This window comes from Mytilus californianus, unplaced genomic scaffold, assembly GCF_021869535.1.
Source record: "Mytilus californianus isolate M0D057914Y unplaced genomic scaffold, xbMytCali1.0.p SCAF_5, whole genome shotgun sequence".
Classification (NCBI taxonomy): domain Eukaryota; kingdom Metazoa; phylum Mollusca; class Bivalvia; order Mytilida; family Mytilidae; genus Mytilus; species Mytilus californianus.
The window spans coordinates 56,370,771-56,398,136 of NW_026262701.1; the positions used below are offsets into that span (position 1 = coordinate 56,370,771).

General features: G+C 32.5%; 1 protein-coding gene across 3 annotated transcripts; it reads right to left on the minus strand.

Annotated features, from left to right (window-relative positions):
- Positions 1 to 210: 210 nt before the first annotated feature.
- LOC127702909 (protein unc-93 homolog A-like) lies at positions 211 to 26,971 on the minus strand. 3 transcript variants are annotated; one of them, XM_052207212.1, is made up of 5 exons: positions 26,867 to 26,971; positions 9,477 to 10,649; positions 8,458 to 8,593; positions 5,643 to 5,774; positions 211 to 548 (listed from the first exon to the last, which is right to left on the minus strand). In XM_052207212.1, the coding sequence occupies exons 2-5, from the start codon at positions 10,593 to 10,595 to the stop codon at positions 322 to 324; spliced, it is 1,614 nt and encodes a 537-aa protein (XP_052063172.1). In that variant the 5' UTR covers positions 10,596 to 10,649; positions 26,867 to 26,971; the 3' UTR covers positions 211 to 321. The 3 variants fall into 3 exon arrangements, with proteins under 3 accessions (XP_052063172.1, XP_052063174.1, XP_052063173.1); XM_052207214.1 differs by lacking the exon at positions 26,867 to 26,971 and adding an exon at positions 16,039 to 16,188; XM_052207213.1 differs by lacking the exon at positions 26,867 to 26,971 and adding an exon at positions 15,272 to 15,332.
- Positions 26,972 to 27,366: the final 395 nt, after the last annotated feature.

Sequence of the window (27,366 nt, forward strand, 5' to 3'; positions counted from 1 at the left end):
AGTTTCATAATTTTTCCCCAGTTACTTAAGTAACAATGTAATCATCCGATGGTATTGCATCTACATGAGGGTCTGGATGGGGACTGCATTTCTGTATTCTTTAATTTTACGTCCAATGTTCTGTAATTTTTATTTTTCAGCACACTATTATTCTCATTTATATGAATTTTAGAACACTACTATTCTCTATTCTTTTTTTTTTTTTTGGGGGGGGGGGGGCAATTTTTATGCAGTATTGGTCCTGTAGTATCTATTCTCTAAATTCCATCTAGACCCTTATGTAATATGTGATTACATTGACGCACTTAGACAAAGCTATTTTTACAACGGGAATGGTTCTGGATCTAAAGGTGTGACTGGATTGTTAGTAACTTCTAGCAGCATGTATCCCATAACTCCAAAAACAAGAGTTGCTCCAACCATACACACTTTATAAAGTAAAGACAACCAAAGGGAGGACAAAAATACTACGGTCAAACCAAAGCCCTGGCATATTCGGAAACACACAACTGCTGATTCCCGCTTTGTTGTAGATGTGATCAAAATATCTGCAATTAGAACATATTTAATTAATAAACAAGAATGTGTCCATAGTACACGGATGCCCCACTCGCACTATCATTTTCTATGTTCAGTAGACCGTTAAATTGGGGTCAAAGCTCTAATATTGCATTAAAATTAGAAAGATCATATCATATGGAACATGTGTACTAAGTTTCAAGTTGATCAGATTTCAACTTCATCAAAAACAACCTTGACCAAAAACTTTAACCTGAAGCAGGACAGACGGACGAACGGACGCACAGACCGAAAAACATAATGCCCCTAAGTGGGGCATAAAAAGCACAAGATACACAGTACTATTTAATTGTAAGCCAACTGAATGATATATCCTTTGCACGCACTATTATACCGTGTTGCCTGTGATCTAGATCTTCAAGAGAGCCAATCCAACCTAATTAAAACATACATATACCCATTGCTGGTGAATACCAATTATTGGTAAACTCTAAAAGCATTAGAAAGATTTGAACTGCAATTGACTAATGAACTTGAATATGATATGAAAAAGCGCAGCTTGTATATATATGATTGCCAATGAGACAACTCTCCACAAGAGACCAAATGACACAGAAATTAACAACTAAAGGTCACCGTACGGCCATCAACAATGAGCAAAGCCCACACCGCACAGTCAGCTATAAAAGGCCCCGAAATGACAATGTGAAACAATTCAAACGAGAAAACTAACGGCCTAATTTATGTACAAAAAATGAACGAAAAACAAATATGTAACACATAAACAAACGACAACCACTGAATTACAGGCTCCTGACTTGGAACAGGCACATACATACATAATGTGGCGGGGTTAAACGTGTTAGCGGGATCCCAACCCTCCCCGTAACCTGGGACAGTGGTGTAACAGTACAACATAAGAACGAACTATAAAAATCAGTTGAAAGAGGCTTAACTCATCAGATGGATAAAAATACAAATACTACAATTACAAGTGGACGTGGCCGGTTACTTGTACATCCAAACAACAAAAAGACACTCAGTACAGATCTGAGAGTACTCGCAGTTACTGACAGCTAGTTCAACGTACACATCCAACATCCAATGAATTTAGTGTAAAGACGTCATAAAAATTCAGAGAAAAACATGACCTTGTGCAATGCCAAGATACAGGTATCGACAGATTGTAGATCCATGAATGTGTATATGTATATAACAATAATATTTAGTTTGCTTTTAATTTACTGATAACAAAATCAATATCAGTACCAATAAAAATAATATTTAATGATCTTATTACAGTGTTGAATTGGTAACCTTTTAGAATAACTTTATTTAAAGGATCGATAAGTTTACCATCGTTTCTAAATTTCCAGGCACGGTAAACAATATTGCCGTAAAAATGAGGATGTGCAATCCCGTTTGAAATAAGTTTTCTACAGGTACAACCAAACTTCAAAACCAAATCTATATATCTGTGGAAGAATTGATTAAAGGTTTTAAGTAATTTGTGGTAACGAAATCCCTGGCTTAATAATTTACCAGTAATACATAGATTACGTTCGTTAAAATCAAAAACGTCACAACAGACACGGGCATGTGTATATACGATGACTTCATATATATTTGAATAAATATTTAACGAAGTAAATAAAGATTAATTTTTATACCCGAAATCATGTATTTGCGACATAATGTTTTGTATCGTGGTCGGCAAGAATATTGCATAGCATTATTGATATACTTCAATGATTCAAGCAGTTCGTGTATGAGTTGAACATTATACAAAGTTACATTTTATCGATTTTATCGAAGTATGTTATAATGAAATGTATACTATATAACAGTTGTCTCATCATGCTCATTGGCAATTGTACCACATTTTCTTATTTTTATATAAGATATAAGAGTTGACGGAACAGATTTTACGGAAATTGGAATCCTACATTTAACGTACTACTACTGGGTCACGGTATGCCACTGCTGGTGGACTGTCGGTTCCCGCGGGTACCGTCCGCAATAATACAGTAAAGTATAATAAATATTCTAAGATTTTAAGTATGCTAATATTGTGCGGAAATATGAAATGGACAGACAGAAGGGCAGAAAAAAAAATCATATTGTTTGTAAATTGTAAACACAGACAAAAATTTCGCTTGTATAACCTTATCACAGACTTTAACAAACAGCACGTCTCGTACTTGTTTTGGGGTCTGCTCACTTTGATGGTTAAAATAGTTTTTTTTTTATGCTCAAGTTAGGTATCGTGAAAAGATAACTGTTTGATATAAACGCATGTCGAAAATATCGCATTGCCATATGAAACTCAAAATAACTTCGTACAAATGCTACAAATGAAAATTCAAATTGTTCCTTTTATTAAATTAATAGGTATCATCACTTTCCGAATTTCTATCTTTCCTACAAATCAATGTTTAATTCTCACAATGTAATTGCATGTCTCATTATGTATATATATATATATATATAACCAGATAGTCTAAATATGTTATTTTACTACATTAATCGCTGATTGAAAAGCATTGGATTTTGAAATTCAATCATAGAGCCGGATTACTCTAATTGTGTAATCTTCAATTGTTATTCGTTGTGTATAAGGGAAATGAACATCGCATGACGCAATTAAATATATATTTGAATTCTAATAGTGGATACCAAAATAACTCTAACATACTTTTCATGACATTACTGATTTAAAACAATAACATTGAAATGAAAGTTATTTGTTGATTACAAACGAAGAAAATATGTAATTTGCTTCAGTATGCAATATCAATCGGGCAGAGTATATACTTCTCAAGCAAGAAAATGTAAAGAATGAACAAAACGAACCGAATGAAAACGGACTCTTGAAAGTTCACAGATACCAGGCTTAGGATTTAATTAGTACACCAAAAGCGCTTTTTGTCTACAAAAGACTCAGTAGTGGCGCTTAAAATCAAAAACAAAAACAAAAACCCAAATATATTACGATCTTGGAGAACACTGAAAACCAAAATATCCTAATAAAAAGTGCCAAATCTGGATAAGATATATATGTGTGAAAATAGATTATTGTACATCCGATTGTTTTGAACGGATTTTAGATTTGACGCACGTACAGTTCCAATTTGTCGCGACGATATAGCAGTTTGCGTTCAGGCAACGTAAAACGTTCAATAATCAATCCAACTGTTCTACGGTCATAAGTAAACTTATTTGATGTTCTGTAATATACAACAGTTGTAAAATAATCTTGCTCCATGTTTGACAACCGATAAATAATTTATCCATTTCAAAACGCAAGAAATATGGAAGCGATTTGTTCTTGAACAAATATATGTCGGTATACAATCAATCAATATAAAAAAAAGCGACTTTCACAACCTTTTATATTTTTTGACAATAAAATCTATATTTCAAGCATGAGAATATGTTTCTAATTAATTAAACTGGCAACCTGTCAATTATTATATGGATAGATCACACAATTCAATTATTTCTGAATAATAAAAATGGATTAGAATTAGATTTAATTGTAGTTGATTTGATAAATTATTTGTTTGTCCAAACATTTTTTCCTTAAAAGTTGCAAGTTTTGGAAATGTACTGAAACATATTTTGTCAAATATATAATAATAGAAAAATATAGATATATGCAACACTGTAATAACTTCATACCGAGTGTAACTTGATTGAAATTTATACATGGTGTAAAATCTAAAATTATAATTTGAATTTGAATTTTTTCGAAGAGTCTATATCATACTTAAAAAAATTCAAAAATTGGTTGCTGTTGAAGATATTCTGATACAAAATTTTTTAAAATTACATGTTTTTTAGTAAAATTTTGTATGGCAGGACTTTTCTAACGAAATTAATTAATCTGTAGGCGAAGAAAATATTCCATAGCTTTACTTTCAATAAACGTTAACTTTCCCTTTAATTCAGGACGTCTTTCTTAAATAATTCAATTTGCAAATATCTGTCAAAATTGTAAGTTTTTGCTATCTTTAGGCCTGCGTTTATCATGTTTATATTTTAGTGATTGTTCAGAAATAAGCCGTATTGTTTGAATCCCGAAGTGTTCACATGGAACTTTGATATTGCGAATTTGAGCAAAGATAAAAGACATTTTGAAAATTGGCCTTGTGTGAAAATTGTTTAGGGGAATTCAAACAAACAACTATTTCGACTCGAGTCGATTTAGAGCAAATGACATAGAAGTAAGCATGCTGATTTCTAGAATTCTCAAGTTTTGTGTGTCGATCGGTCGCTGTCTCATCGACGCATGCAAAACACTGATAATTTTATCTAGAAAGCTAATTTATACTGTTATCCGACGGATAAAGGAAATCAAACGACTTCAATTCGCAGACGATCCTTCAGTTCAATTCCTTCGGGTTGTTTTCTTTCTTATAATTTACGGGAAATCTATTCCAACTATAAATAGAATTGCTATGTCACATGCAATATGATGTGATACAACTACATATAATTATAAAGTAAAATGTCATAAGCATGTCTACTAGTATTTTCAATCCTAATGTTCTTTGAGCTAAATTGCAACTATTCTGATATCGATGTTGTGAATCAGAAAACGTAGGAACGTTGTGGATTATGTTTTCTTCTTTTTAAAATTTCGGAATTTTTATCTCGCTTAATTGTAGATAACATATATGTATGGGCAACTATATCTAAAATACACCTTGATAAGTTTTACATTCAAACATTGATCCCAACAAGTTTTACGAGTGAAGGATTTTCCTTTACAAATATTTATTGTATATGGAACTGGTGCCATATTAAATTCTTTTTTTTTTTATTTTTCAAGCCATTTGAGAGTTTGTTCCAATTCTATCAGTGTGTTTCCTCGTTGTACTTGAAACAACGGCTAAATATATATAAGAACATGTATATATGTATATCGAGCAAATTGTACCAAAATAAATATACATCTTAGCCAATTCGTTATCTATAGCAATTCAATAATACTTGACTATTTATTTGTTATGACTAAATGTCAAAGACGGACAGAAATTAACGTCTGCCAAACATTATGTAATCATCAAAATACAAAGATGAAAAAGTAGACATTGCACATATTATGCCAATAGACTTACTTTGAATTTGGGATTGCCATACAGCATCCGTAGCTCCCCAGAGAGCCATGAATCCGAAAATAGTTAGAACAGAGTTATCACGTGGTTCCCAAACATACAATAAAATAAGCAAACCCAGTGTAATTAGAAAACCTGCAATAAAATATAGATAAGATTACTTTCATCACTTGGTTATTCTGTTAGAAAGCAACATATGAGTTATAATTGCATTTTCCGACTTGATAGAATAAATAGTAGATAGAACTCAAAGGTATAGTCCTATATTTCGTATGATCTATTGTCATGATAACCTTACTGTCCTTTTTTAAATAGAGGTTTGTATTCTGTTTTCAAAATTTTCTCTGGTGTAACCCGATATATTATATAATTGTATGTATATGTGATGGTCTTGTATATCTTTTGTTCTAAATAAAGAATGTATGGTTTTGGGGGGGGGGGGGGGGGGGGGGGGGTATAAAACAAAAATGCAGGATGAGCAACTTGGCAAAAAAAAAAGTCAGGATAACATTTTATGTAAAAAAAAGTCAGGATAGACTAATTAGAAAAAAAAGGCAGGACCGAATAGAGTGAAAAATAAAAAGGCAGGACAGAGATTACAACTAAAAAAAAAATGCAGGACACAATTTTTCATCCTACCCCCCATAAAAATCAAATGGTAGCTCCCTAAATAAAATAAGAGACATTTACCAATGCGCATTTATAGGATGTCTATTCACCGGTTACGACATATCGTTGGATTTAACTAGTGGGTTAGAAATGCTGTTCCTTTCAGGACACCTGCCTGAGTGGATTTCTACTGTATATCACCCTGTATGATCACGAGATTCTCGTTTCTTAATCTTTAGTTTTCTGGTGTAGTGGTATTCTGGAATGCTTTTTGTCCATCTTTTTCGTTACGTCATGGTGTTGTCTATCGTTTTTCGACTCATGGTTTTTGATTGACTTTTGGTATCTTCCGCCATTTTTTAAGAAGGACGGACAGGAGGTATCTGATTCCCACTTTTCTACCCCAACTCCCACTTCCATCCCCCTACTCCCAATTCCATTCCTTCTAATCATACTTCGCTCCTCCCTTACTCCCACACAAAAATCGGTCAAAACATTTTTCTCAGATTATCCCTAATTTTACTCCCCTTACTCCGGCTTCCCTTCCCTTGACTTCCGCTCTCTGTCGCCTTATTCCCATGTTGCCTTACTCCTGTCTATCTGCTCTTTTAAACCAAATAATTCAATCAAAATATAATGTATACTATTTAATTATTTGCTGATTTTATGTATGTTAACCAGAAATATAATTCTATTTGTTTATAAAAATGGAATTTAAGGTGGTACCTAACACTACAGGGAGATAACTCTGTAAAAATCAGCTAAACGTTTTAATTACGTTGTATTGTTAAGGAAATATTAAGCTTCTTAATGATCAAAATTAGTGTTTGTCAAACTGCTATATTACCAATGAAATTTTTCTGATAAAGTGGTTGGTTCAAATTTTTTGAAATTTTTATATTTTTGTCAAAGGGTCAAAGTTAACATTTTGTCAAAATTTTATGAAAATTAAACGAGCCAAATTAATACTAGTCAAGGTGTTGGGTACCACCTTAAGGAAAACAAACATAATGTATATACATACAGCATTTTTAGTGTCTATGTAAATTAAGGAAGTATTTGTATTGCTATCATATTTCGTGAAATACTACATGTATCTATTATAATCATTCTAGTATATACATTTAATACTTTATTAATAATTGTACATTTAAACCGTGACGGGTTGATGGGATATCAACAAAACAAATAACACAAAAGCATATGAACATAAAAGAAACATGTTCAAACAATGAAATATTTGCCACTGGATGTTAAGCAACCAACAATCAATCAATCAATGTTCAAACAGTACAAAGGTTCTTCTAGAAAATTTATATAATGCAGGTGTTAAGTCAGACAATATCAGTGCCAATGACCTTTGAATGTATGGCACGCAGCTGTTTTTTTCATATGAGGACAATTGATAATAACTCTTGTAATGTAAGTTTTCGTTTTTCCTTCAAATCAAAGTAAGAGAAAGTTTCTTTTTCTAAAAAAAACCTGATTCAATTCTAAAGTAAGCAGATGTGGTATGATTTCAGCAACTATAGGTCACCGTACGGCCTTCAACAAAGAGCAAATCCTTTACCGTATAGTCATCTTTAAAAGGCACTGACATGACAAAATGTGAAACAATTCATACGAAAAACTATTCTTTTTTATTTTAACTACAGAACGCATAATACACAACTGCTGTTGTATGAAATTGGTATTGTTGTTTATACATCTAAAATATTAGTATGCATTTTTTCTATTATGAATTAAAAAGTATTGACGTTTCCGTTGAAGCTATCTTGCATCTTAACTGAGTCTCACATTTTGAACAATAAAATTGATTGATAAGCGACCGACTGGTTAACGTCAGGCGGCAAATATTACATACATATTCAGATATGTTAAAATGAGATATATACACTGCTTTGTACCATACCGATATACTGAATGGAATTTTTAACATATTAGATGTAGCTCACATGATAGCCCGATATAATGAGTCGGATTTTTAACATACTAAATGTAGCTCACATAGAACCAGTCTGCATGCAGGAAGACGCATCACTTTACACTTAAATGTTGTATGTTCGGCACAGAAGCAGCAATTATAAATTAAAGACAAAAACTCTTCGTTTTGACTAAGCCAGTAATTAAACATTCTTACTCCCGCAATCGAGACGAGTGCACATCCAAGTAACCACAGAGGGCGTGTAAACAGTAAGAATTTGCAAACCTTTCAGTATGAAGACAATAGGGCGGAACCTTCTTTGCATTCTCTCAAGCAATAAAAGAGTAGCTAGTTGACAGGTCCCATAACACATCATCATATAGCCTACTGTAGACAGACCTAGCTTCTCTGTACCATATACCTGCAATACATTTATCGTTAATAATACAACCTTCTAGTATATGTAATAAAAGATATTTATACAATTTTGATTTTTCTGGTTTTCAATAAACCTGACGCTTTGGCGGCTACGTGCTTTTGTTTTTTTTTTATGCCCCACCTACGATAGTAGAGGGGCATTATGTTTTTTGGTCTATGCGTCCGTTCGTTCGTCCGTCCTTCCGTCAGCCCGTTCGTCAGTCTGTCCCGCTTCAGGTTAAAGTTTTTGGTCAAGGTAGTTTTTGATGAAGTTGAAGTCCAATCGACTTGAGACTTAGTACACATGTTCCCTATGATATGATCTTTCTAATTTTAATGCCAAATTAGAGTATTGACCCCCAATTTCACGGTCCACTGAAGAATAGAAAATGATAGTGCGAGTGGGGCATCCGTGTACTATGGACACATTCTTGTTTTTATTTGGACAAAATACGTTTTAGTCGACATGCATACATAGCAAATATGTCTGTTTCTCGTGAAAATAACATTGTTTTGTAAGTAATGTGAATAGAAATAAAGTTTTTTTTATGATTACTATAATTTGTTGTATGAATCCAACCATCCATTTGTCACGTCACTGATAGTGATAACGTCTGCATGATGCACGAACACTTCTAGTTAGAATACTAGTACCACATCTTATTGTATATTCACCACTTCGTTCCCATAGTGACATACATATAGTTGTTTCTACAACTTTTTTTAACTTGCCATAATCTAGCTATTGTCAATCCCATGGCGTTTAATTAGCTACCCAAAGTCACATTCCCGATTGCTAGAGCTTGCTGCATGTATTCCAGATACCTACTATAGGAGCATTGCTTGTTATTACTTCCTACAGATCGTATGTTTTCAAAATTACCTACCATAGTGACATCGCTGATAACTACAGCTTGCTGCATGCCAGTAAACACCATCAGCAGTCCTATCATAGCGCAACTTTTAGTTCTAAAGAAGCTCAAAACATCTCCAAGCTTTTCAAGCAAACTCATCTTTCTTTTATTCAATATTATGTCAGGTTTTCGTAAACAAAAGCCAATCAAAATCATGGCAAAGCACGAGAAAGCAAGATAAATAAATTTTAGAATTTCCAGGTAGTCTATTTGTTCTTCTATTTCATTTGGCCGTTTCATATGATATCCAAACTTGCCTACGCAATTTTCTGAACAGTTATCATGGTTTAGAGAGTAATACGTTTTATTCAAAATATGCTTATTTTCAACTGTACCATAATTTAAAACTAGCGATTCGATTAAGTTTCCTAGAATCTGAGCACAATGACAAAATATGACAAAGACGCTCTGAAATTGTCTAATGGATCTATCTACCCTGATTCCAGTTATGGCTGAGTAACTAGAACCATAGCTACCTATAAGTAGCTCTTGAACGGACCACAACGGTGCTTGTAAAAAGCCAAAAATAACTGAGGCAGGAATAAGTGTCAAATACGATGGATACAAGTTAGCTGCCACATAGAACACGTGACTTGCTACAGCCAATAATATCAAACCTTTAGGTCTGGCATTTTGAACTAACCATGGTGAGATCGTACATCCAACGATAAAAGCAGCATACATCGAAGATAAACAGATCGTTCCAAGATTATCTATAGGGTAAATACTACTTTGAATATTTCTAAGAGGCAAGAACGACATAAAAGCTAACATAAGTCCACCACATAACGACAAGAAATTTTTCCAAATTGATCGTCTACTTTGTAAATTCTGTGTATGCGGTAGTAGTGTTTCAGTAATAGGATTTTTAGTCATTTTTATCTTCTGCAGTTCTTTCCATTCGTCGCTAAGACTTGTAGGTCTTTTCATTTTACCAAAACCTGTTTCATGTTCGGTGAATTCACTAACTCGCTGGGGGTCACTCTGAGAACGAGACAACTGTCGACCCCAAAGAATCGCACGCATCTCAGAATGTGATACGTTTTCGCTGTTTGGCTCACTCTCCATTTTCGGATCCTCCTCATCCATCATAAGAATATGAGTATTGCTGGAAAAGCTAGTAAACTGATATCAACTTCTTTACATCTACAAAAGATAAAACTAAGATTATTCTTTTTGAAATTATAGATCGATAGATTTTGGGCAAATTTAATTTAACTTTTTAATCTATATGCATTTATAATTTCATCTTGGTGTTACCCTAGCTTAAGTATCCTTGTCAAGATTAAGTTTGTCTTTAATAAGATGACTGAAATAAAATTGAGAATGGAAATGGGGAATGTGTCAAAGAGACAACAACCCGACCACAGAACAGACAACAGCAGAAGGCCACCAACAGGTCTTCAATGCAGCGAGAAATTGAAAGTGGTATCTAATTTAAAACATTATGTTCTATTGGTCAGTAACTAGCTATGTATCCAGTCTGATTTTGTGACTAGTGATAACCAATCACCAACAGTTGCTATTCATTATGTATATTCGCATACCCTTCCCCTATATTCTTTTTTATTCAGCTTGTCCATTAACTGTTAAAACCGATCCATGACGCTCACAATATTTGTATATTACGTTTTATAGTATCTGTTTCAATTTTCTGGCAAAGACTGGGAGTTGTTTTGAAAGACATCACTTCACAAATATTAATACTGTAAACCGACTCATTCTCGCGGATACTTTATTTTGCGATTAGCCCTTTCTAGCCGATTTCCAGGCGATTTAATTTCGCGATTCTCAAATTTACTTGATGTAGTTAGATAAGGAAAATCCAAGTTTTACATATTCGCGACAAATCATATTCGCGACAATTTATATTCACGTTATTTTTCTTAAGTCGCGAAAATAAGTTGGTTTACAGTACAAGAACTTGCTATACTAAGAGCATATCAACCTATTGAATAGCGATAAAAGAAGTCCTTACATTTGACATTTGTATACAGTATAAACTGTATTTGAATCCCTATTACGAAGCGTTTAAGAATACGATTGAAAGTTGTTTGTAGATAGTGTAATTAGATTTCACGATTGCCTTTAAATAAAGCGAATGTTCATTCCGATAAATTTGTTGATTGATTGATTGTTTGTCATTCTATTGACCAATGTTAAAAGAGGTCAACAACGGGCAAAAGAAACTCACTCATCCCTCGTAATTAGTGATAAAAAGTACAACCATTTAGTACACGGATCTGTATTATATACGAAAATTCAATGGTAGTTTAAACGTCTTGTTTTTTGGCTTGTTTTGATCAGTCAACAGAAAAAGCAGCACCAAAACTGTAACTGATTTTTTGTTCTTATTTAGTTGCATTGTATATGAATTCTAAAGTATGCATTACCCATGTTACCAGAGACTGAATGAGAGGTGGTTAATGAACCTCAAATTTTGTTTTTTGTTCTTCTTGTATGGTTTGACTTTTATAGAATTTTATTCTTTGTGGGGTCTCGTATCCTTTCTAAATGTATACATGAGCACGTACAGTAAATAATAAGTTACTTAAGCTCTAGTGAGGAATACATATCGACAGACTCTGCATGGTCACTTTTCTAGCATACGAAGAATTGTGTTTGAAATATATAATTGTAAAATATAATAAAAATGAATATAAAGAACAAAAGAAAAATGCACAATTCCTTGTTTTGACAACGACTCTTATTTTGTGCCTTACTATCATGATTAGATTAAACATTCATCTGAGCTATAATACATTGAAATTAACATTATCATTTTCAGTTTGGTTTAGCTATAGTCATGTCCGAAGTAAACCATTATCCAATATAACAACATTATACTGAAAAGTCAATAGTATTCATCGAACTGGTTCTAATTAAAACTAATCACTGTCAAAATATAGAGACAATCTCATCAAATCTGCTATATTTTTCACGTAAACGGAAACATCTTCCATTGATCCGCCATGATCCTCTGTGTAGGATCATGGAACTGAAATAAATCTCTAGTTTTGTTGTAATTATAGTTCCATGTTCATTGCTGAATTAATTACACGAAACCGACATTTCTTTGCGTAATAGCACAGCTGATTACAAAATCAATTTAAAAAGTAAGAGAAACATGAAAAGCAGAAAGAGCCATACGGTGTAATTGTGACAAGAAGTCATTATAAATTTAAAAAAAAACTTAATTTATTTGACAAGTAAATTATAAATGAATTTTTTAAATGCATATAACATATTGTCTTTGTATTTCTCTTCTAAACATGAAACAGATACCGAATTAATCATTCCCGTATTTTGATTGTACATTTTATATAATTAAAACCCTACATCTCGAGTCCATTAACTAATAAAACATAGCGTTCAATTATATTTGACGCCAATGAAAAATTATACATTAGACATAGGATTATATGACAGAAGAAAAATCAATCTGATTCAAATGCACAAACATATAAAAATAAGAAGATGTGAAATGGTTGCCAATGAGACAAGTTGAACTCTCCACCAGAGACCAAATGACATAGAAGTTTACAACTATAGGTCGCTGACGGCCTGCCACAATGAGCAAAACACATACCGCATACTAGTCAGTTATAAAAGACCCCGAAACGACAAATGTAAAACAATTCAAACGAGAAAACTAACGGCATGATTTGTGTACTAAACAATGAACGAAAAACAAATATGATATATATACAGCAACAAACGACAACCATTGAATTACAGATTCCTGACTTTGGACATGCACATATACAGAATGTCCTTTTATAGCTTACTATACGTTTTGTGTTTTGCTCATTGTTGAAGGTTGTCTTGAGTATATATATATAGTTGTCCCATTGACAATAATACCAAAACTCCTTCTTTTTATATAAGTACATTATTCATTATAAACCTTCGTGTATAAATTATGTTTATCTGTGTACTGCACAAATGTCGTCGCTTTTTATAGCCAACTATACGATATCGGTTTTTTCTCATTGTTGAAGGCCTTATTGTTGCCTATAATTGCTTACATCCACTTCATTTGAATTTTGGTGGATAGTTAGTTATCTCATTGGCACTCTTAACATATTTCCTTATTTTTATAAACATAGAGACACCTAATTAAATGCATTATAATAAAGTGAAAATAATCAACTGTCACTTTATAAAAAAATTAAAACTCAGTTTGGATACAAAATGATATTTTGCTTCTCATGACTTTTCTATAAGAAAATAGTTCACTAAACTGAGTTTCGGTGACCATAATCTGGAAAGGTCGCGAAAGGATCCGAATTCGGAGCAATTACACTTCTGTTAGTGCAATTCGTAAAGCTCCGTGGAAATCGGATTCAAATTGTACTTACGAATTGGACTAAATAAATTGTAATTGCCCCTCGGGATTCGGGTCCCTCCACGGATTTCGGATCGGGTCCCTCCGCGGATTTCGGATCGGGATACACGGTGTGTTGAATGTAAAATAAACGAAGATCTTAGAGAAATCTATTTGATAATTATTTACATTGTACCTACTGACAATTTTGTGTCTTCCACTATAGAACAAAAAATCAAAGAAAATACCCAACCCTACTATTATAGAACATGTAACAGATATTGGCTCTTTTTTTTTAAACAGTCCTTATATATAGAAGTGAGGTAAAGGTTCTCATAATTGTTATTTTCAATATAATTTCTATGTATTACTTTTTTCTTTGTCACAAACAATTATTTTCTCGTTTGACTATAAATAAAATTGAGAATGGAAATGGGGAATGTGTCAAAGAGCCAACAACCCGACCATAGGGCAGACAACATATTAATATTAATAAAAGCAAATCATTGGACTTTAAGAAGTCACGTGAGGTTTATATTTTATCAGATTGCAGGAAAGCAACAGAGTGACACAAAACACCAAAATTAACCCATTGATCATTTCAAATGAATTCTTATTCGATGTTTTACCACTCGACTGTCTAGTAAATCTGTCATGGAGACATACTTGTACTTATTTTATTTGAAAACATTATTGTGCAGGTTACATTTAATTAACGTTTACATTTTGTACAGGATATAAAACAAAGACGTATGTCCGAGTTGTTATATCCTTTTGAAAGTAGTCCACTCAGTTTGATGCAGTGTTCCTCATCACTGAATTATATCACATATATATGAACAATTATTGTATTGCTAGTCATTAAGGGACGACATTCTTTATTTTAGGGAAAAAAGGGGGGCAGGATTATATGGTTTTTTTTGCAAATTCACTATTCATTTTCATCTGTTGCTGTGCATGCTTACTTTTTCCCGCACAAAACAAATATTTTTACTTAAGTATTACAAATATATAACTTACAATTATTTCTGCACATTTTTTTTTTGTTTCAGAATATTCATTTCCATCCTGTGTTATGCAAGGTTATTTTTCAGCTCAGGCCAGGATATTCAATTTCAACTTGCATCACCCCCCCCCCCCCCCCCCTCCCCCCCCCCCCCCAAAAAAAAAAAGTAAATTCAAATGGTCGTATATATACTAAGTACATGTATATAATTATAGTTTTAAAGATATATCAGGGTGTCAAATATCACTGTTATCATGTTACTGTAAATGTAATGACACTCAGTGTGACAATGTTAAATGTATTAATTATTTACCACATGACAAATTGCATGTTAAATGCATAATTTATTTACCCCTCTACTTTATTCATTGAGATTTCATGTTTTATCATCATTTTGCATCATATATTTATATAGAAAACATGCACATTACTTACAATATATCGCAGTCACAAATGCAATGCCTGTGCTTATTCATTTTATAATTATGAATATAGGACAAGGTCACGAAAAATTTGACATCCTATGACAATTTATCTTTATGTTCTCATTCACGTGCATATTGTATGCATTTACTACTCGCATGATAAGGCAAATTATGAAGGATTTTTTAATATACATAGTAATCGAAATTAATAACATATATCTTGATATATATATAATATAAATCACACAATATTAAGTTCTCAATTCTCCATCTATTGTATGAAATGTTTACTTGATCGATACCTCAAAAGTTGCATGGCTTACTAGATTGAATTTAATGTACTGTATAATATCATGAAAGATTATACCTTTACGAAAGAAGTATAATGACTCTTAATCGTATGCATTTGTACGAATAATTGTCTAGATAAAATAATACAAATAAAAGAGTCCGCTTTATGTAACAGCAATATATGCATTTAAAAGCATGTTGATGTCTGCCTGAAGCATTTCAGATGTGTTTTATTGATCAAATGTATTGAAACAATATGCAAACATTAAGTAGAATTGCACTTTATAGGAATTGTTTATTTGTCATTTTGTTAGGTAACCCTAAAAAAGAACAGAGAAACGGAGACGATGTAGTATTTCTGCAAGTTTAGGATCGCGTCAAAGAAGGATGTATTTCTTGTCCCTTAGGATTAAAAAAAAATATAAAGTAAGTATTAAAATTGAATTTGTTTTACATATTTTTCTTTAAGGCCTTCAAATTGCTTACCTTAAAGAAATGTGCAAAATGTTCCGCCAAATTGCCGTATTTTATTTCCTAGTTATTAGTATTTAGACATATAATCGTGTTTGGACACTATACCTTACATCATATGACAAACCATTGATGTAAGTCCAGGCATGTTCCTCGTTTTACCAACAACTATGTATTAAATGGTCATTTTGGATATTATATGTCAGTTTTACATGTAACATGTAACACGTTTATTACATCAGAAATGACATTTCAGTACTTCAGTGACCGAAATGTATTATTTCATTCATTATCATCATAATTCTGAGAAGAATTTAACTAATTTTGCAATTTCATTGGTTCTAACCATACATTCTGGGTTTTTTGCCAGACATTCTTAGGAAACTATCCTAAATGATTCACTTTGTAACATTTTGCATACAATTACTGCGCTGACATCAAAATATAACATTTGAATTCAGTAACAGAAACTTAAGACTGGGTCGATACCGTTGCTGGTGAACTATTAGTCCCCGAGGGTATCATCAGCTCAGAAGTCTGCTCACGTCTTAAATTCAATGAAATATTTGTCGCTGGATGTTAAGCAAACATAATCAAGTAACAAATCTAACAAATATTGTCAGTACATTAGATTCGTGAATCACGGTTTTTTTATACGAATCGTGCAGCTTTTATTTGATACATTCATAACGAGGCTTTAATATCAAATCAATGACATAACACACAGTGTTTCGTTTAGAGATTATTCGACTCTATGTTTCATACCTAATATCAAATCAATGACACAACACACTGTGTTTCGTTTAGAGATTATTCGACTCTATGTTTCATACCAGACTATCCTACCAGGCAATAGGAAATTAAACATGTTTCACCATTAAATTATTTTATGTGGGTCTGGATGGGGTTTAAAGAATGGAAAATAACGGACAAAAGGTGCAGAATAAAGGACAAATATATAAAGAATAGAGAATGATGGGTTGTTAAAATATCAAAAATGGAGAATAATGACCCCAATAATGGCAAAAATTTATAACGAATAAAGATGTACGGCTAACATACAGATATGAAGACCGCCCATCCAGACCCTCTCTAACAGAACTATCGGATTATTTAAAAGTCTTAACTACAACAACTGATCAAAACTACAAAGCTTTATGAAATTGCTGATCGGGCGTGACAATACTGCCACATTCTATAAAAGGTGAATTCAATAGTAATTTCTTATCGTTCGATCAACATGTCCTCACATATGTATTACATATGAAAATAAGGAGGTGTGATACGGTTGCTGAGACAACTATAAACCAGAGTCAAATGAAGTGAATGTAAGCAACTAAAGTTAACTGTACGGTTTTCAAAAACCCATACCATAAGGCCCCAACATAATAAAATGCGAAACAATTCAAACATGAAAAAATGTCTAGATTGATGACAAACAATCAACGAACATATATTAAGACAGTTAGAAACCAGCGACAATCACTGAATTACAGGCATCTTGACTTGGGACAGGCACATACATATGTTAATGAACATTTCTATCATAAAAGGACTCGAAGATAACCTTTTATAAAGAAAAATTTCTCAAATTATAACGTATTGCCAATGTTCGATGTATTAGCTTCAAATGGTGGGTCGAAATCACAAGCCTGATGGATACTCATGAGTGCGTATATTTAAAATGTATAAATTGCATGTTTTTTTCAACACTTTGACATTCGTCCATATTTTTTTCTGCGCTTTACATATACACCTTTTGAAGACGATTCTAATATTTTGTTGCAAACATGTTTTTGTAAATTTTGTCTCGCTCCTAACCAAGAGGTATACGTTAGTATATAAAGGCAATTATTACATATTACATACGATAACATCGAGTGTAATTTTCGTTTAGAATGTCCGTCTTATTATTCATTGTTTTCCTGATGAAAAATCAAAACTTGATCTCGCTTCATTTATTCATTGAAAAAAACATATGCGGGTATCGATATAGAATAACAACAGAAGAGAATCATGTTTGTTCTTAAGCTTGGTTACGACTACATTTAAAATAATCAAACTAGTTATCAGCATGATAAGTCGTTCCAAATAGAGAAAAATTAAAAATCGTTATATTTACCATTTCCAGCGTTTTTGATTTTGAGATACAAGTTACATAAGAAGCACATTCGATTTCCTTTAGTGCTATGTACCTGCTTATTTTTGAACTAAAAGCATCATGTTTTCTTCTTTTAAATTTAAAATAACGGAATTTTCAAAAACGACATGGGTTATTGATAGATATAAATGTACAAAAAATTTAAATCATATATAAAAATAAAGATAGGTCTGAGCACTTGTTTTTGAGTAAATATATCAAGAAAAATTACAAATAATGGCGGAAAATAGATGTCTATGGATCCGATGTGTCTTATGCAAAGGCACTGGTGTTTGAAACAAAATTCCTCATACCTTTATGTTAACATAGATAGCATTATTTTGAATTAAAAAGAAGAAACAGAGGTAGCAGGAACATTTTCTCACTGCATTTTACCAGTAGTTTATTTCAGATATTAGTTAAAAAAGAATTGAGAAAAATTTGGATTATAGGGTTACATTTCTCAATGCATTGCATAGAAATTTCAGAAGGGTTAGAGAATATTAAGGAAGAGTTGAAAATGAGCGAATCGAGAATCGTTAAGAAAAAAGTAAAATAACACAAATACCAAACTCCAAGGAAAATTCAAATCGAAAAGTTCCTTATCAAATGGTAAAATCAAAAGCTTAAACACACCAAACGAATGGAAAACAACTGTCATATTCCGGACTTGGTATAGGCATTTCCTCATGTAGAAAATGGTGGATTAAAACCGGTTTTATAGCTAGCTTAACCTCTCACTTGTATGACAGTCGCATAAAATTCCATTATATTGACAACAGTGTGTGAACAAAACAAACATAATAAGGTGTATGTAAGGAATGATGATGATGAGGGATTGGTATCGAACATTCAGTGCAAATATTACATGCATATCAGGACGGGAGCACTCTATTGATATATGAATATGATCACTGCTTTGGAAACAAACACCGAGCTGAACCGGATTTGTGTAGGAAGCTAGTACACAAGGTGCCTTTGTAATACTCCGAAGGAAGACATATCACAATATCTTCCCATACATTATTCTGACTTCGAGCTAACCAGTATTCTCTTACTCTTCTGAATCCACTTACTAAGCGGATAATGTACTAGATTTAAGCACTCTACCAAGAGACCATCGAGGAAGTTTTTATGTTCTTGACAAATGTCAAGAAAGAAATTACCATATGCAATAATTTCAATATGAATACTTAACTTTTGTGTCTGTCATACGAAATTAACAATATAACATCATATATCCCAAAAGGTATCAACTATGTTGTCTAAATATCGAGACAGAAAAGTAATTACATACTTAAAAGCTAAGCCGTGACATTAATATCTTTTTCAAGACATCTATATATTGGCTAAAGACTTTCGGTTGTTTTTGTCTGTATAAATCTTTAAGTAGACTCCTACACTTTCTATATCCTAAGATATAATTTACTACTCATTACGAATTCAAACTTGATATATCTATCTTTTACATATATATTCCCACACTTAAATTTGTATTAGAGAGGCGAAAGATACCAAAGGGACATTCAAACTCATAAGTCGAAAATAAACTGACAACGCCATGGCTAAAAAAGAAAAAAGACAAACAGACGAACAGACGAACAACAGTACACAAAAAAAAAACATAGAAAACTGAAGACTGATCAACACGATTCCCACCAAAAACTGGGGTTGATTACATGCAAACGCGTTTTCATATCAAATATATGTTTAGTCAAACAATTGTTTCAGGTTTTATTGTTCGCATTTTAAAACATAAAATTTACGTTAATTAGGTTTTAGTTTGATGTTTAGTATGGTACTTAAATCTGCCAATTTATGATTATTTTAGATGCAAAATTAAATGCAGTTTTACGTAACATAGGAATAGCTATAATATCAGATCAATGTTGCAACATACTGTGTTTCATTATTGGAAAAAATCAAAACCTTTCCTGCATGCTAGGTTGTTTATCTAGGATTGAAATAAAAATCCCAGGATATTAAATTCAAAAATGCCAATACATTTCCATTATGTTATAAAAAAGTAAATATGTTTAATAACACATTTTCATTAATTATAGAAGTCAAACGAATTAAGCTAGGAATCTTTGGAATTAAGTTTATCCTGTGTTCTGTAGTTTATTTATTATACAGTCATTATTAACAAATTTGGCTGTTTTTTTTTCCAAATGAGTTTCGAATTCACCTCTGGCCAGGACATTTTTAAAATACCATTCGTTTGGTTTTCGGTGCCGCTGCACTCAAAAATATTCACTTAGTATGCGATGCCACAGCATCGAAAATATACACATGCTAAACAATAGACAAATGTGGGAAATCTTGATAATTCTAAGAAGTTGTGATAAGATAGAAAATAACCCAGAAGTAATCATCCAAAGAAATAATGGCAATCAAAAGTCCCGTGTTTTGTAGTAAAACCAAAGTCCCGTAGATTACGCGTTTTAATATCCCTTGACACACATATGATAGATTGCTCAAATTCTCCTTATTCTTTTTAATATGCGTGGTTTCTTTACACTAACCTTCACCACCAAGAATGTGTTGAGGATAATAAGCGAAACTGGAACGAGGAACAAGGATACAATTCACTCTCAAATGCAAAAACGGAGGTTGTAAGACTATGTGTTTATAAAAGTAACGAGATGTGGTATGTTTGCCAATGAGACAACTTTCCACTAGAAAACAAATGACTTAGGACCTAGCAACTACAGCTCCCCTTATTTTCAGTCAAAACGTTTTTAAAACAAAAATTCTGAAACTGCCATCACATTTAGTGCGGTCACATTTTGTGATAGTTTTCAATTGTAAAGATAGAGTATATGAATTATGTAATTGTTCTAAAATATATAGGAGTTCCAATTCCATCGGGTAATATTGATTATAGCTAGCTTACATAACACCTTTATTGACACTCCGAGATATTTAAAAACATTTTCGTAGTGAAGCTTCAAAATTGTTCGCATCATATTAATTGGCGTACTTGGTTATTCCTGCGCATTTTGATGACATACTTTCAGAATATGTTTGAACTCTTGAACTTATGATGTTGGTTAAAAACGAACAGTTCTTCGGCCTTTATTACTCGTCTGTCGAAACGACGCATACAGCGTTTTTTCAGCTTTAGATAACACCGTTAACATTTTCTAATTATACATTTTGCCTTGCGACATGAATTTTTTGTCTTAAAAAAAAACAATATATGCACAATCTAGATACCTACAAAAGTATGGTTTGGAAATTATAGCGGTTGACAAAGTGATGTCTGAAATTAGATACAGTAAGACACGTCGAGAAAAATCAATAGAAAAACGTTATCCTGTGTTAGCAGCCAATCGATCAAACAACATTCTGAATAAAGACAAGATTTTATTCTGAAGGAAAGATTTTTTTTTCCATTGGCAACATTTCTTTATCATCTTGGAACAAAGCATGAGATAGGTGAATTGGATTTTTATTTGTCGATATGTCTTTATTTGCTCGTAGAGTGATTATAGAAGCCTAATGAATATAGTATTTGTGACACATCTTTTTTCGTCTTGAAGAATAATATTTATAATGGTCTGGCTAGGGTACACATAAAAGCAAATAGTAGGCAAAGAATAAGTAATAGAGACAAATGGGTACAAAAACTAAATCATGGAGAAAAGTGAGCTTCAGAAATGTACAGAGAATGACCTACAAAATAAACAATACAGAAATGAAAACCCCCCTTACATAACCTCGTTCATAAAATCACCCTCTCCTTACATACCCTCATTCAAAACATCAATTTTTTCTGATTACCATTCTTGATTAATTTGATCTTGATCTATCGAAAACAATGTCTTTATTAATTTATTAATACAAGAAGGGTTGAGTTATATTACATATTACTTTGCTTATTAATAACAAAATAAGATGTGGTATGGTTGCCAATGAGAAAACTACATTGTATATATCCACCAGTGTTCAAATGACGAAGATAAAAGCAATTTGAAGTCACCATACGGCCTTCAACAATGAGAAAATCACAAACAGTATAGTCATGTAGCTATAAAAAGCCCCGACAAGCATAATGTGAAACAAAATGTGAAAAAAAATGTGAAACAATTCAAACGAGAAAACTAATCTGTTACTGGTGAATCGAGAGAAATGTGAGCTTCTTTTATCTTCGACGACCCGATTACAATTCACTTACAGAAACAATATAGAGAAAAAGTATAATATGCCCAGTTTTGCAATTTTGTTAGTTATGTTTTACTATTAAAAATAAACTAATATAATCCCATAGCTCAGTAATGTTTTTTTAGACGTATGCACATTTCAAATTAAACTACATGCATCTATAATATTATAAATGAAATAAATATTGTTCGCCTCACCCTCCTGTTACATATGAAACCGGTATGAAATTGTTGACATAACACGCGTTCAGACAACTCTGTCAGGTGATCGTCCTGTGATATGTGTTTTATTATGCAACATTCAGATGTACTATTACTTAATTAATAACACCTTAATAAACAAATCAAAGGACATTCTATGATCTATTTCGAGATGGTCAAGGATCGATGCAATAGTCATTTGTCATTTCATATAAATTGATTCAAGAGATTTAGAAGTTAATTATGATCATTATAGAAACCAATAGACAAATACTTCTAAACATTACCTTTTCTTGAAGGTGTAATATTCCTTAATTACGTACGTATATGTAGATATTTTAAGGCATGCCCGCTCAAGTGAAAGTATCATAACAGAATAGTACACTTTGTCACAACGAAAGGTGTATGCAAACTCATTCTGCAACAACCCAATCAATCATACGAACTAAATTACTATCAGCGAAAATAGAGAAAAATAAATAAATAAAAACAACACAAAACAAGAGCTGCTTGCATGGTTTTCTCTGTCACTGGGGGAGGACTCCCAAGCTATTTCACTATAACAAATGCAGCAAGATGACTTACAAATTATGATGTGCTCATTTAGTAAGAAACAACTTGCAAACCAACTGATGTTTAACAAGGAAGGAATATGTCATGTAATGTTAAAACCATACATGCTGTCTAATAGTCTTTTTTCATTTGCCGAATAAGTTTCCAATTAAATGTATTACAAAGGGACACAGTTCTTAGGTATGACAATATATGTTGAAAGATCTTGCAAAGCAACCGACATGAGCCTTCTGTGTTGTGCTCAGAACTAGATTTGACAATAATTTTGATCTTGTAAGTGCACTTTTAAAAATTTATAGACAATTTTCAAATACTAGTAGGTGATTACGAAATGTCATTCTTCAGGGCTTTTGTACCCTTCCATAATTTTACATTATAAAAAACAGTGTATCATACTTAAAGAGCGGTTTTCCTTTGCTGCCAAATTTGAAACTTAGCCGGCATAATGGACTATTGAGAATATAGATACTACTTAACACCATTGTATTGGTAAATTAACAAACATTCTTTACAAAAACAAATAGGGGTATAGGGGGAGGGTTGAGATCTCACAAAACATGTTTAACCCCGCCGCATTTTTGCGCTTGTCCCAAGTCAGGAGCCTCTGGCCTTTGTTAATCTTGTGTATGTTTTTTAATTTTAGTTCATTTATATGTTTTGGAGTTTATTGTGACGTCCATTTTCACTGAACTAGTACACAATTTTATTTAGGGGCCAGCTGAGGACCACCTTCGGGTGCGGGATTTTCTCGCTGCGTTGAAGACCCATTGGTGGCCTTCGGCTGTTGTCTGCTCTTTGGTCGGGTTGTTGTCTCTTTGACATATTCCCCATTTCCATTCTCAATTTTAAATCGAAGTATAACTTGATGATAATGAATGTGCGATAAATGATATAGATTCACATACAGGAGTGGAGGGACTCTTCCCCAATGAAAAGAAGAAAAAGAAAACAGAAAAAATAGCTTGAATGGTGGGAAAATAATCTTCCATTTTGGATTTAAAAAGGTTACAGAGGAATAATTAAAAAACAGTCATTTAGGCAGGTTCTCTCTCTTGCAACATAGGGGTATCTGAGTCAAACAGATACAGTCACAGGGAACCAGTCTCAACAGACATCATTCCACCAGATACTTCCTGCACAATAAGAAATAAATGATGCACGACGGAAACAAGTTTAAATTTATTGATTCTACCTCTGAATCATTAATTGTCAGTAATAAATCAAGATTTCTATTAAAGAACTATATTGAAGGAATCGTAGATCATCGTCTGATATTTTTCAACGACAACAACAAAAAAGATCAGATGATTAAAAGGGCTAAAACATTATTGATTTAATGGATGTTAAAAGGGCTAAAACATTATTGATTTAATGGATGTTATCTACTTCTACTTCTACCATATAGTGACCGCCTTCAATAAATTGAAGAGTATGTCACAGGAGGAAACTTACAACAAGACATAGATTTATATATACAGAATTAGAAAAACTTTTTTTTTTATATCTTGTGGTTTGAAAACAAAGTGTGTTTACGTGCAGTAGCAAATATCACACATATCTTTATTTAAGATGAATACAGCCTGAAACAATTGGTAAGCGTGAATTTGTATAAATGTCATGTAACATTTTAAGATAGGCGAAGCCAAAAATATAAACAAATTTTAACATGAATTTGACTAAATATGGAAAACAATTAAAGCAACTAATTTTTGTTGCAATGGTTTGCAATGTCGTGCAAGACAGCATGAGACTCTTCCAAGAATGAACTGCGGCTTTATCTTAAATCTTTTTGAGTTGAGTTTTTACACAGACTTTAATTTTATCGTATTTTTTGAAACATTGCATGAAAGCGATGTGTGTTCCGTGTGCAATTAGAGTTGTGTTCCCATTGTCTTACATTTTGGTTTAAACCTTTTGCTATCCACTTATGTCATATTCTATGAATAAAATTAAACGGTGGATATAAGTCAAATGGTCAGCAATCAATACAAAACACCTTTTTTTTTAGAACAAACAAACAGTCGTTAACAATAAATACATGTCTCTACAATATTGCAAGGTCTTCATCGATTCAAGTTCTACAAAACAAATTGTAAATAAATTAAACTGAAACTATTAAAGATCTACCTTTAATCCATCAAACAAATTCTCCAAATAGAATTTAAAAGTTAAGATACGACAAAAATGTAAGAATACTACACGCTAGGTTCTGGACTTGTTTCGTCATCCCTACAGGTACTTTTGAGTCGACTCGATTGAGTCTTGATTTCTGATGCATGATTAACCGGTGTATTTTGCCTACTATTACACATACAGAGGCGAATTTAGAAAAAGGGGGGGGGGGGGTGCCCATGCTCCCTTTCTGGAGCTTCATTTATGGTTAATCGAGACTTTTTTCCGGTTCTACTTCAAATTTTGTCTAGTTTGGGGACCCGTGCCCCCCCCCCCCTTCCCCCCCCCCCCTCCCCTTTTCTCCCTTTTTCAAAACCCTTGATCTGCATCTGATATATTTAGGCCTAGTTCGGATATAGAGTGCGCAGTCTGACGATGTTAATAGAAAACAAAAAGTACCATGTCAACACAAAAGACAACAAGAGATGAAAAACCTGTTTACCTGTGTAGTATGAATAGTAAAATACGGGGTTGTTTTAGAGTTGATATATTCACTCAAAAATAGGCGAGACAAGGGCGGAATAATTGGGTTTGTGGAATACTGATAGACAATAGAATATCGGAATGGAGATAGACATGTGAATATTAGTATTATGTGCAAACAATGACAAATACAATATCGATATCCTGTTCCAAAGCACAGGTTTCCTGGGTTTGGATTAATTGATATAATATGTATATATTTTTAATGTAATTTCTTTTATCATAATTTGTTTATATTTTGTCACAATATATTTTTTCGTGGTTTTTGCCGAAACATATGCATTCATCAAGGAGAAGATTGATTATTAAATGCAACTGCTAACATCTTTTATATCCAAAAAAGCGCTTCTGACGTATACATTTATAATGTGTTATATCTTAATATTGTTTAAAAAGTCGAGATAATAATGAAATTAATTTTCGAATATTTGATTTAACAAACTCTATTGAAATTCATTGTAATTAAATTAAGAAGGCGTATTGGTGAAAATACCAGTTTTGAAAAGAACGAAGGAACGTCTAGAGCTCATGAACATTTTCCTTATAAAATGTAAAATGTAGCAAATACCCCTGCTGAACACAAACAGAACAAGTTTTAATCTGTTCAAAATCTTACAAAAAAAACTTCTCTCAGGTTATGGACCATGTCAATACAATTCATTACTAATTTTAGTCGTAAGATTCGAGCTACTTAACGGAAATTTTTCATTGCATTTTTTGTGTGACTTATCGGCAAAATGATTCATGTTGAACTCATAAACATGCATCATATATGAATTATAAAATATTTGGAATAAGTATGACAGTGTGAATACATGCACCCTTTTAGGACAAGTTTGAATCCATTTTATCTTTTTTTTAATGTATTACATAATAAATATTATGCACTTGCATACTTTAATTTCATTAAAGTTATAGTTAAACTACCAGAACGTTCTCATTGACAGGATTATTATAATAATCACATTTACTAAATATAGAATTTAGTGTATTGTAAATCAGAAAACCACATCGTGACTGCACATAAATATACATGTACTTGTAATTAAATGTCAAGCACGTAAGATTTATTATTACTACATAAATTTAACAAAAATCTAAACCTTACCATTTGTGACTTTAGTAGCAAGAACTCCAGACTGATATGGAAGAAACCGATCAATGCTACATTGCTTTGTCAGAAAATATCAATAATTAAAAATAACTTTCAACACGCTTGTTTCATTGGCTAGTGTGAGGGTATTGGTGTTTTTATTAATTAGGTCTAGGTCGATATTTAATGAGTCAAGTAGTGTTACAAAGTTAAATAATAGATTTATTCAATGTATGAACAATCATAACATGTAAACAAATATAATATATCAATCGACCATAGAAGTAAGTAAAATGCATGTGAAGTTCAATGCCCAGTGTCGGCCAGTGGCTAATTAAAGAATTCATTAAATGATCGATATCCAATGAAAAGAAAACTAGAAAATGGAATCTATTACTAGGTCCAAGCAATGGATTTCTGTTAGAAAAGAACTTTTGATGGTATGATATATGCGAACGTAAAAGAACTTACGGAATATACAAAAAGATCAGGCAGCACAAATGAGAAAACTGTCA